Raw genomic sequence first — 12,511 nt, forward strand, 5'->3', positions numbered from 1 at the left:
AACATGGTTGTGCAAAATAAAAAATAAATAAAATGGAATCAAACAATTCCCTCAAGGGAAATTAGGCTGGCCCCCACCCTCCAGTGTTTTCGGTCCAACCTAAAAACTTGGCTCTTTAACCAAGCTTTCCAATAGATACAAAGCCCAAAAGGTTCAAATTGTGGACCCATTGGTTTTCTCATTGAAAGCACTTTATTTGACTGGTTGGTTGTTAGTCATTTTATGTCTATAATTACCATAACATTTTATTATAGGAGCCCCGGTGGCGAAGTGTGTTAAAGCACTGAGCTGGAGACTGAAAGGTCCCAGGTTCAATCCCTGGGAGCGGCGTGAGCGGCCACTGTTAGCTCCAGCTCCTGCCAACCTAGCAGTTCGAAAACATGCCAATGTGAGTAGATCAATAGGTACCGCTCCAGCGGGAAGGTAACGGCGCTCAATGCAGTCATGCCAGCCACATGACCTTGGAGATGTCTATGGACAATGCTGGCTCTTCGGCTTAGAAATGGAGATGAGCACCAACCCCCAGAGTCAGACATGACTGGACTTAACGTCAGGGGAAAACCTTTACTTTTTACTTTATTGATGTGTATTTTGGGGTTGATTGATTTTACTGTGTATTGTTATGTATTGATAATGTGAATTATGTTTCCCTTTGATAACGATGTATCTGTATTTATTGCACCATATGTATTGTTACATTATGAGTTCTTTGCAAGCCACCCCAAGTCGCTTTTGGGAGATGGTGGCGGAGTAGAAATAAAGTTTTATTGTTATTATTATTATTATTATTATTATTATTATTATTATTATTACTTGATGTATTTTCTGAAGCTGGTATCAGAAGGGTGTCAGCATTGGTGTAAGAATCGAACATTGGACTAGATGCCATAATGGCACAATGTGTTAAACCCTTGTGCTGGCTGAACTGCTGACCTGAAGGTTGGCAGTTCAAATCTGCGAGATGGGGTGAACTCCCATCTGTCAGCCCTAGCTTCCCTGCCAACCTAGCAGTTTGAAAACATGCAAATGTGAGTAGATAAATAAGTATCGCTTTAGTGGGAAGGTAAAAGGTGCCCTGAAAAACATGCCGGCGGTTCGATTGACAGGCTCCTCTATGTGAAAGAATGGAACAACAGCATCCCACCCCCATGGTCGAGTCGAGCACAGCCTCCAGATTCCGAAATGAAAGAGGGCAGCCTGCCTCTTTTATATAAGGTCTGTCATTGTCAATTGTTTAATGGCATTAAATGTTTGCCATATATGTACCTGTAATCCGCTCTGAGTCCCCTCGGGGAGATATAATGGAATATAAATAAAGTTTATTATTATTCTGCAGACTAGGATTTGAATCCCTACTCAGCCAGGGCAAACCACGGACTAAACTTTGGCAAGTCACACTCTCTCGGCCTCAGATAAAGGCAATGGCAAAACTCCCTAAAATATTGCCAAGAAAACCCTGTGATAGGGTCACCACAAGTCAAAAATAATAATAAAATATTTGCCTGCTAATAGGACAGCAAGTCAAGGGATATTGTAGCCTCCTTAAGAAAGAACATTTCCCCAAATAAGGGATTTCCTCAGTTCATGATAAGAGAGAGAATAGTCATGTTATTGTTGTTGACACATCCTGAATGAAACCCAACCATTATTGCCTACATTTTTTCTGTGATGATTATCCTTTTAAAAAATCATGTCTTTATTAATGGAGCCGTTTTTTTGTTTTCTTCTATCACCACACCTTATTTCCACAAAAGAGGCAACAATCACCATTACACTTGGCGGCAGACCTTGGAAATGTGGAAGTGATTGAAATGCTGCTCAAAAAAGGTTGTGACCTCAACATTGTGGACAAGGTACTTTCCACTGTTCATATTTCTGTGAAGATGTAGTTATCCTACATGTGTTGGTATTTGGAACAAATTGCTCCTTTCAGAAATTCCTAATTTAAAACAATAGTCTCTTTATTGAAACTTGCAATAGTCTGGCATTGATTTAGTCAAATGATTGTCTGGAAGGTCAAAGCATAAAATACAATGTTTGTTCTATTCATAAGGCTGAATTTGTGCTTTGTCATCATTGTGCTTTGGGGAAAAACTATTTGTTCTGACTCTTTTGGAGCCATTTCAAAACCATTTTTGAGTTTATTATTTGAACAGTGTTTGCTCTTTGTTGATACTGTTCTGAAATCATAGAAATTGATGTTACACTGATCTTTTTCAGTATATTAATGGTTTGTGCATGCCTCTCAGTTGCTTTGCATCTTATGGGGGCCTCCATGAATTTCCTAAGGTTTTCTTAGGGAAGGAAAACTCAGGCCCCATCTACACTGCCATACAATCCAGTATGAACTGGATTATAATGGACAGTGTGGACTCATATAATGCAGCTTGAACCATATTGAACTGGATTAGATTAGCCTATATTGCCATAAAATCCAGTTTAATGCAGTTAATCTGCATTCTGAAACTGGATTATATGGCAGTGTAGATTGGGCCTCAGATAAGGTTTGTCATGGTGTTCCTCTAAAATTTGGGGCCCATTTACACTGCCATATAATGCAGTATAAAACTGCACTATATGGCAGTGTAGATGGAGTCATGGTCTACAGCACCTGGTATTTTTGTTTGTGTTATTGGTTTATTTTTATTTTTTACAATATGTGAGTGATTTGTGTCTAGGGTGATTTATAAACCAAATAAATGAACGAAGAATATCAAGCTACATGCCAGCACCAAAAAACATGTTTAGCCCTTTAATGCCCCCAAATGGTCAGTGAGGATGAGGGGGCATTTTTTTCAGGGTTGTGGTCCCCTGGAAATATTTCAGGCTTAGGATGATAATTTGTAGCAACAAGAAATGACCAGAAGTCACATTTTATCCATCTATATATATAAAAATGTAATGTGTGTTTTATTATGGAGTAAACAACAAAACCACTGAACCAAATCACACCAAATTTGGCCACAGAAGACATAGTCATCCAAAATATGTCTTTCAAACAAAACAAAAAAAAACCCTAGAAAAATAAAGTCCAAATTAGAGGAAGGGGAAGAACTGTTTTTTCCCCTTGCTGCCAGTTAGAAGGGTGGGCCTCTTCCACATTGCCTATAAAATACAGATTATCTGATTTGAACTGGATTATATGGCAGTGTAGACTCAAGTCCCTTTCACATAGCTATATAACCCAGAATGCCAAGGCACATAATCCACAGTATCTGCCTCATATAATCCAGTTCTAAGCAGATAATATAAGATTATAAATATAATATCTAAAATTACTGTGGTATAATAATACAGAACAATATAATCTCTAAAATCAGGACAGTAAATAAAGAGCAACACTCTGAAAACAGGGAATTTCCAGACATGACACAATCAGGGCCAGCTAACACCTGCCAACAAAGGATTCCCCCAGGCAGAAAGCAGCCAGGCTTTGAAGCTACAAGGCAATTAAATACTAATCAAGGCGACTAATTGCAGCATTCCTACTTGCTGCACCGAGACTATTCATTGCTATTCAACCTGGCCAACCAAGAATTCCACAAGGTAGAATGCGACCAGGCTTGCAAGCAGCAAGGCTATTCAGTGCTGTTCAACCTGGCCAACTGAGATTTCCCCTAGATAAAAAACCCTCAGGTTTTGAAGCCACAAGGCTACTCCATCCCATTCAACCTGCCCAAGGAAGGATGCCCCTATATAGGAAGCGGCCAGGCTTTGAAGCAGCGAGATGAATCAATGCAATTCAAATTGGCTAAAAAACCATTTCGCTAGAACACAAGTACCCAGCCTTCCAAGCAGCAAGCCTATTCCATTGTATTCCAGCTCACCAAACAAGGATTCACATAAGAAGAATACGGCCAGGCTTTGAGGCTGCAAGGCTATTCACTTCTATTCCACCTGGTCAACAAATGATTCCCATAAGCCACAGCAATGCGTGGCCGGGCACAGCTAGTAAAGTGGGACCTTGTTGACTTCTTGGGTGCATCTACACTGTGGACTGAATGCAGTTTGACACAACTTTAAATGCCATGGCTCGATGCCATGGAATTGTTGGGAGTAGTAATTATTTTACAAGGTCTTTAGCTTTCTCTGCCAAAGAGTGCTGGTGCCTCACCAAACTACAGCTGCCATGATTTCATACCATTGAGCCATGGTAGTTAAAGTGGTGTCAGACTGTATTCATTCTACAGTGTACATGCACCCTCCGTTTTTTCTTCTGCCTTGCTGTGCAGGTTTATTTGGCTTTATTTGCAAGTGGTGTGTTTCCCTCTCATGCTTAAGCTCTCCTGACACATGGAAATCTTGGAAGAATTAACACTGTGAGCAGCTGTTCCCAGTGTAAATCCACTGACATAAAAGGATTACAGAGGGAACCCAGTAAGTTGCAGACAACATGTGTGGCCATAAACTGTCAATACCAGGAATGTCCTTGGTGCCCAAAACAGCCAGTCTCTAACAGAATGGAAATTGATTGTAATGTTTCACTATGAAAGCAGCAGCGGTAAACAGAAACCTATTTATTTACAAAGGTGTATCAATCAAAGCTCTTGGAGACAGCTAAAGATCTGAATTATACTGAATTGGGTTTGTAGTAAGCTTTATTTTTTCCAAGGTTTTTTTTTGGCCTTCACCTATTACTGTTTATAATCCTGCCACCCAAGCATGTGTATGCACACCTACCAACTGAGTTAACACTTCATATATTCAGTGAAGTCAACGATTCTCACATACATTTTTGGACTGCTAGAGTGAAAACTGGAGAGGACTTTTACCTTTAATTGTTGTATGGAAGAAGGAATTTCAGCAGGTGTTGATTGGTGTGATGAGCCTTTTCTATGCAATTGTTATAAGCACATGGCCCCGCTCCCTTTTGGCAAAGAAAACATGATCTTTGTTATTCTTGCTTTGTCAGACTAATATCACCAGAATTTGTTGCATTTGAATTGGAGACGATACTCTTTATGATGAGTAAAGCCCAGTCTATGTTGCTATACTAACAGCTGTCAATGAGGATAGCATCCTTTTTCATTTTTAGGAGTGTGGAATACTTATTAAATTAAGCACTCAGCCCCCATTGGATTCTGAATACCACGAGGAGATAGTAGTTCATAACCTTCAACATTTCATAGGTGAAACCCAGGACACTGAATGTGATCAAGATGGCAAACGTTCTTAACAGGGTGTCTTGGAGAGGCTGCAACAGTTTGGTTTGCCAGAGCCTACTTAGAAAGGCAAGACTTCTGCCTACTCATTGCCTCCCCACTCTGCTTGGTTAACTGAGTGTAATTACTTTTGCAATATGAACTCAGTTTGCATCAGTGAAGGTAAGCTAAGGACAACAGGGGAAGAATGAGATATAAACTGGAATGTATTGGAGGCACCTCAAAATATAAGATGACAGAGGATTAATTGAGTCTGTCCCTGCCAAATCAGTACAGTCAGAGTATGGTTGTTGCACATATAACTATAGATTTTGCTTATTACTGCTTCTCACTTATGGCCTACATTTCTATGTCTGTTTCTTTTTGTTTGCATTTTCAGCAAGGGAAGACTGCCTTAGCTGTAGCTGCCAGAAGCAATCTTGCCTTGATTGTTGATATGATCATAAAAGCAGAACGGTATTACACCTGGAAACAGGTAAGCAACCCAATTTGTTCACCATTTGTTGAGACAGGGGTTTGCAGCATGTGACCCCCTGAATTGCATAGGATTTTCTTAGGCAAGGAATACTCAGAAGTAGCTTTGCCAGTTCTGTCCTCTGAAATGTAGCAGATGGCACCTGATATTATTAATGGTTTCCAATCAGAATTGATCTTGCTTAGCTTCCAAGATTGGACATGATCTGATGCCTTTAGGATATTTAGGCAGACCTACATAAGTTTGTTGGAAGAAATAAAAACAGCTATCTGAGCTGTGTGGAAGAAGCTTAGGTAACAACATGTCAAAATATATACATGATTCAGAGCTAGAGGAGAGGTTGAAGAGTCCATATTTTTTTGCTGTAGAGATGCCTAAGTTTCCATTCTGCATCCAGCACACCTGGATCTCTTCTCTTTTTCCTAAGGGCTAAAACAGAGAGTGGAGGGAAGAGCAAGAAGGGAACGTAAGTACAGATTCAGCAGAGAATAGTTTTAGAACTAAATACTTAAATAGTATTCTGTCAGAGTGTTAAGTATATATTGAAGGCTTGGTCTGCACAGTTGTATTCCATATAGGGAAATTAAATTAAGAGTCATAGGAACAAGGAGACCGTGTTCTGTACCAAAGAGGATGGGTTAATTGACACCTGGTTATTCTTGTCCAGATATCTATCTGGATGTGTTTATAACAGAAACTTCTCAATTAGGCAGTGAACAGAAAACAGCTGCTGAAGAAAGAGAAGCAATCTGAGTACATGAATAAATCGAAAACAGTATTAGCTGGAAGAACCATCTGGCTATCACATGGACAGTTTGGAGTTATATGTTTCATCCCAGCCAAATGAGCTGTTTTGTCCCATTTCCACATTCTCTATCATACTTGTTTATTGATGCATATAAGCATAATGTCAAAATGAAATTTTTGGACATTTGATGCCCTGTATGATTTTTTAAAACATTTATATTTGATGTCAAAATCCAGTCTAATCCAGTCAAAACCCTAATCTTAGGGTGTAGTGGACTTTAGTTTTCTCAAAACTACTTTTTTCACTGGAATGGTGACCCTAGGAATTTTGTTTTCAGCCCAACCTAACTGAGCTGACAACAGTTTTAGTGCAAAGTCTCCTCTTGATTTACATGAAGTGCCCTTAGCAAGAAAAAAATGACATTACTACTAAATAGCTGGGAAGGAGAAATACTTGCTATTTGCTTTAAATTGTCCCAAGACCTGCTTCTAGATTTTCCCCACCTTCCGTTTACAAAAGGTTGCAAAGACTGTACCCTCGCCTATCTTTGGCTTTGTGCTCCATCATATGTCTAGTTATGGAACATAGTATTTGGAAGAGGAAGGTGTTTCTCACCCCCAGGTCATTTAAGACCTCACACAGTTTTGGGCAGAATCTAAATCTTATATAGTCTACTGGATATACACGCTGGGGGTTCTGGAAGCTGTAATTTCAGAAAGTAAGCATGTTTCCCAACTTTTGTTGCATTTGGTTGCTGCATTTTTTTTCAGCCTACAAATCACTAAGAAAGGTTTGGATCGTATACTTCTTTGATGTGGTTGGGGTGTGCCTCTTACATTGTTTCACTGTTTCAGCTGTGCTATTGCTATTCGAGCTCCAGTATTACTAAATGTCTTTTTTGCATACTTCCTGGAAACAATTGCTTTTTGGGTGGATAGTAATACAAAGGGGTGGGGGGGAGCTGAAACCTAATAATAAAACATGTCTTCATAATAAGTGCTAGAACAATTGCTACTTTTGACTTTATGTAGTTGAAGCTAGTAAATAATTATACATGCAATAAGAAATAACACTTTGTATGGCAACTTTTTGATTGGCTGAAATCTAACATCCCCTCAATGTAGCCCAAATATCAGCAGCCAGAGCTGCGCTATGTGACTGTTGCACAACCTTCATGCTGAATAGTTTGCAATAAATTCAATGACTGAGTGCTATTGTACAATGAACAATGCAGAATGAATGATACACAATACACAACTGCAGCGAACAACAAGAATTCCTATTGTAGTATGCAACATTGGTATCTCTGCAGTTCTTCTTCTAATGCTGGTTGTTGAATGCAGACGTTATGCAAAGAGAATAATTTACTCTGCATGTGTAGTCTGATTTTCGTATGTATATGTCCTCCATGAGATACTAGCCATTACATGTTAGGAAGGTATTCCTCTCTGTAATAGAAATGGGTAGTGGCAGCACATCCAAGTTTCCTAACTATGAAGGCATTGAAAAGGTGGTGGAAATTGTTTTATTAAGATTTAAATAGGGTATGAAGTAATTTCAATATTACTAATACTTACTCCACTGATATCACAGCACCAAAGTTGTGGCATTAAATTCATTCTGATTCATGCAACCAATTGGATTTCAGAGCTACTATAGCTCTGACGTGGAAATAATCATCAGTAGCGACTGATCCTTGTGACTAGTCCTTGCAACTACAGAAAGGACAAAACAAAGTCCCCTTCTCTAGAGGAGCTTTATCAGTAGAAATTTCAATTAACAAAGCCTCTAGCAAAGAAGCGCCTTTGTACAAAGTCTTTTTACACCCAGCCAAATTTCCTACCTCATTGTTGCCTATCTAGCTGAAAAGAGGGTTTTTTAAGCTTCATCACTATCCAAAGGAAAAGGAGGAAAGGGATAGCTGATATAGGACAGTAGAAAAAAACTTTTGGTGTTTGGTTTCAGCTGCATATTTGCAATAAACAGTGAAATATAAGCTTGAGCTGAAAAAGAATGAGATTCTATGTGTAACACACAGCTTCAGATGGCAAACTCTCCATCTTTGGAAGTCTTTAAACAGAAGTTGGATGCCCACTTTTAGGAGTGCTATAGATGTGGATTCCTGCATGACAGGAGTTGCATTTGGTGGCTTTTGAATTAGTCTGTTAACAGTGGTTTAAAACTAGATTAGATGGCCAACAGTATTTGTTCAGAACCATTACATGTAATTTTCTTTGTTCAAATTAAGATTTGGTTTATGCTAATAGTTCAGTCTGGAATACTGAAAAAAATGGTACCTCTTTCCAATGATAATTTTTGGAGTGCTAAACAAATCAGGTGTGAATGATTTTATAACATCCAGGCTTACCTGATAAAACGTTAACATTACAATCCAGGTAAGTTTTTAAATCATCCAGAAAAGCCCCTAATCTAAAAAGTAGGATGATTAATTTTTGCTGTTTACCTTTATTTTGCAGGAGCATTGTCATAGTGATGGTGATCTGCCAAATGATACCTTATCTTTTAAACAAGATCACAGTTTGCAGACCAAACAGATCCGCTCCTCCCTTTGGAATCTTGCTTATAATCAGTTAAAAATGCGTGAATGGACAAAACTGGCAAAGTTCTGGATGTTTACAGATGAACAGATCAAAGCTATTGAAGAACAGTGGACAGGTAAACATACTGGATTTTCCAGACAAAGGAAAATAGACTTAAATTCAATCTAGAGGGGGGTTTGTCACTCTGGAGGAAAGAATGTTTCTGTTGCTTGAGCTATTTCATTTAATTTTCACCCCAACCTATGTTTTAAAAAAGAAAAACATTAAGGCTGAAACAGCTACTCCATATCTTGGGATAGATGCTGTCAATGTTTTGTCCTATTGCATTTAATACAAAAGATGCAATAGTGTGCGTTTTATTGTGTTTTAAAGAACAAAGTATACTTTTCCATTTACACTATGATGAGTGTGTTCTCTAGGCAGAGACTAGATCTTAAAATGAAATCAATAAATTATCCCATTCCAGTTCCAATATGATGAGCCTATAGTTTTTACAGTTATGAGGTTTGCTTGAAGCAGATTTCTATCTCAGACTATAAATCTATCGAGGAATTAAATGTGTTTATTTTTCACAAGCCAATGTATAAGCCATTGATTTTACGGGTTATCAATATTTGACCAAAGGAGGGGAATTCCTGATGGGAAGGCCAGTCCTGTATAAATAAGTTGTAACTAATACTGTGGCTTCCTAATGTTTTAGACTGTAAATCCTGGAATTTTTGACCAATGGCCATGCCTGGTTGAATGAAGTTGAGAAGTCAGTTCAGCAATGTCTTTAGGGCAGTGGTTCTCAATCTGTGGGTCCCCAGGTATTTTGGCCTACAACTCCCAGAAATCCCAGCCAGTTTACCAGCTGTTAGGATTTCTGGGAATTGAAGGCCAAAGCATCTGGGGACCCACAGGTCATGAACTACTGCTTTCGAGCCTCATGTTGTCTAACTCTGAAAAAACTATAATTATGAAGAAAAGGTTAACATCTACCCCCTCCCCCCAATATCATTAGCCATTTATCCCCATAATCCAACTTATGTGGATTAAGATCATATCAAGGTCCCTCTCCAAGAGCCCATAATGAGGAAAGTACAAGGAAAGCGTGAGTTGGCAATTGGTTAATGTTGATATATAGTTTTAGATGACTGATGAGTTGCTTTATCCCACTTAACTTTATAGACTTATGTGCTTCAAACACTACTGATGTTTATTTTAATTTTGTTCAATGATCTAGGACCCAATTTTGCCGGTTAGAAAACAGAGTGAATAAAATAAACAAAGAATGGCTACTTCATGTGCTTACCAACTGGCACACTTTGTGATAAATATCATGCAATATATTTCTCTTTTTGAACACTGAGCTGACATTCTGTATGTGATCATCCAGGGAAAAAGAGCTACAAGGAACACGGGCACAGAATGCTTCTAATCTGGTTACATGGTGTCCTAACTGTTGGTCAGAATCCAATCAAGCAATTATATGAAGATCTGGTGAGAGCTGGACTCCAACAACTAGCTGGTAAGCACTTGGTATTAAGAAGCAGTCTTACTTCCAGAAAAATATACTGGTATGATTGGGGGAGTGCGATTCTTGATATCAAAGGGAGCAAGGATATTTATAGGTGTTAAAATCTCCACTAAATAAAATACAGAGAAATTACTCAGATAAGCAGTACTACTCCAACTCATATAATGGACAATACACTGCTTTCTGTGAAAAGAAGAAAGCAAGCTTCACAAATGTACTACATAGAAGTGAAAAGTTGCTAAAGAAGCAACAGTTACCATCACAAACAACAAAAACCTTGAACTGCCTGTGCCGGTCACAATTTGCTCAAAATCTTAGACTGTAGTTGTTTCTGAAGAAGAATGACCAACAACTGTGAACATGCTACAGTTCTCTTCATGTCTACTCAGAAGTAAGCACAACTGAGTTATGTAGGACATATTTCCAATTAAACACAGAACTGAAGCCTAAACATCTATTTACATGTAAAATATGTAAAATATTGGGCCTGGGCAGTGGCGCAGGCGGGAGAGCAAGCCAGCTGCAACCAGGAGGTCATGAGTTTGAGGCCCGCTCGGAGCTTATATTTGTCTTGTCTTTGTTCTGTGTTAAAAGGCATTGAATGTTTGCCTATATGTGTAATGTGATCCGCCCTGAGTCCCCTTCGGGGTGAGAAGGGCGGAATATAAATGCTGTAAATAAATAATAAAATATTCTTCCACTGAACTGCCAGCATTCCTCACCACTAGCTATGTTATCTAAGGTGGCTGGAAGTTGCAATCCAGCCACATCTGGAGTGTTGCATTTTCCTACCCCTTATGTAAACTATTAAGTATAAGAAATTAGGTGGCTGCAAGCCTGTTGAATAAATACTGAAATTATCGAATTTCATAGTAAAAGTGAACTAGGTAACTTTGAGGTGGGTCAGTTTCAATTTCAAGAACCGTATCAATTGCCTTTGCTTTAACTAGCTTTTACCATGCAGTCGGTCTGAACAGATCGCTAGATGGCTACTAAATGTAGTGTTAGCTATGTGCAAACCCATATTCCCATCTGATATAGATTACAGGCATCTGGAGTTTTCTGAACCCTAATGACAGCATTTCTTTTTACAGAGAAGATGAGATCAGAGAGTAATGCTGGCACAGAACCAAGAAAATGTGCAGTTTCATGAACTCATCCACCAAAGGCAGAGTGAAACTACTTTTTAAAAATAACATACATTGATTTTCACTTGTTTACAAAATCAAAAACAGCCTATTTGCCACCCCTGTTCTTACAATGTTGTCATATGAATATTTGTTTTAGAGACAAAAAGAAACCTTTTTTCTTCTGGCTCCTACCTCCACTTTTTTATGCCGGAGAACACACTACATTTTCCTTGTAACAACTAATTTCATATTGTACACGTGAATAAAAATATTAAACCTTCTGCTAAATTTAGATATTTGTGGCTTAATGTATTACTAAGTTTTGTGAACACAATTAGTGTGTTTTCATTAAATAAATTCTAATGTTAAGTGCAGGTGTTGTTCACCATTTAATTACAGCATGTAAATGATATTATTTTAGTAGAATTGCAAAAGCAAAGCTTTTTCACATACATTTTAAAATAAATGACGTCTTATTAGAACATTTTTTTCTTTCATTTCTGCAGTGACTGTCCTTGTTCCAGAGTTAAAGGGGTTGTATAGTTAGGAACACAAGAGCAGAAAACAGGATATACATGCTTCATTCACAGACAAAGGTTTTTTCCAAGCATGTATGTATCCCTGAACTCTTTCCACCCCTTATTTGCAGAACCTGCTCTTGAAGACCTTGGGATCTTTCTGATGTGGCAGCCATTGCCATGTGGGTAGGAGGAGAAATATAAATTTCCCAAACATATGCATGATTATGTCTTAGATATACACAGTAGCATCTTCAGATCCTTGCTAATAATTAGAAAAGTATTTAGAGTATATATATACAGTAGAGTCTCCCTTATCCAAGCTAAACGGGCCGGCAGAAGCTTGGATAAGCGAATAACTTGGATAATAAGGAGGGATTAAGGAAAAGCCTATTAAA

General features: G+C 38.4%; 1 protein-coding gene across 1 annotated transcript in view; it reads left to right on the forward strand.

Annotated features, from left to right (window-relative positions):
* ankdd1b (ankyrin repeat and death domain containing 1B) overlaps window positions 1–12,077 on the forward strand; it is a 31,116-nt gene extending 19,039 nt beyond the window's left edge. Inside the window, exons 11-15 of the mRNA XM_008102934.3 lie at window positions 1,755–1,853; window positions 5,542–5,637; window positions 8,863–9,061; window positions 10,325–10,456; window positions 11,560–12,077. Coding sequence (XP_008101141.2) covers window positions 1,755–1,853; window positions 5,542–5,637; window positions 8,863–9,061; window positions 10,325–10,456; window positions 11,560–11,618 — 585 coding nt within the window. The 3' untranslated portion in view covers window positions 11,619–12,077. The remainder of the gene's footprint in view (window positions 1–1,754; window positions 1,854–5,541; window positions 5,638–8,862; window positions 9,062–10,324; window positions 10,457–11,559) is intronic.
* The last annotated feature ends 434 nt before the right edge of the window (window positions 12,078–12,511 follow it).

Source organism: Anolis carolinensis, chromosome 2 (assembly GCF_035594765.1).
Source record: "Anolis carolinensis isolate JA03-04 chromosome 2, rAnoCar3.1.pri, whole genome shotgun sequence".
In the NCBI taxonomy this organism is placed as follows: Eukaryota; Metazoa; Chordata; class Lepidosauria; order Squamata; family Dactyloidae; genus Anolis; species Anolis carolinensis.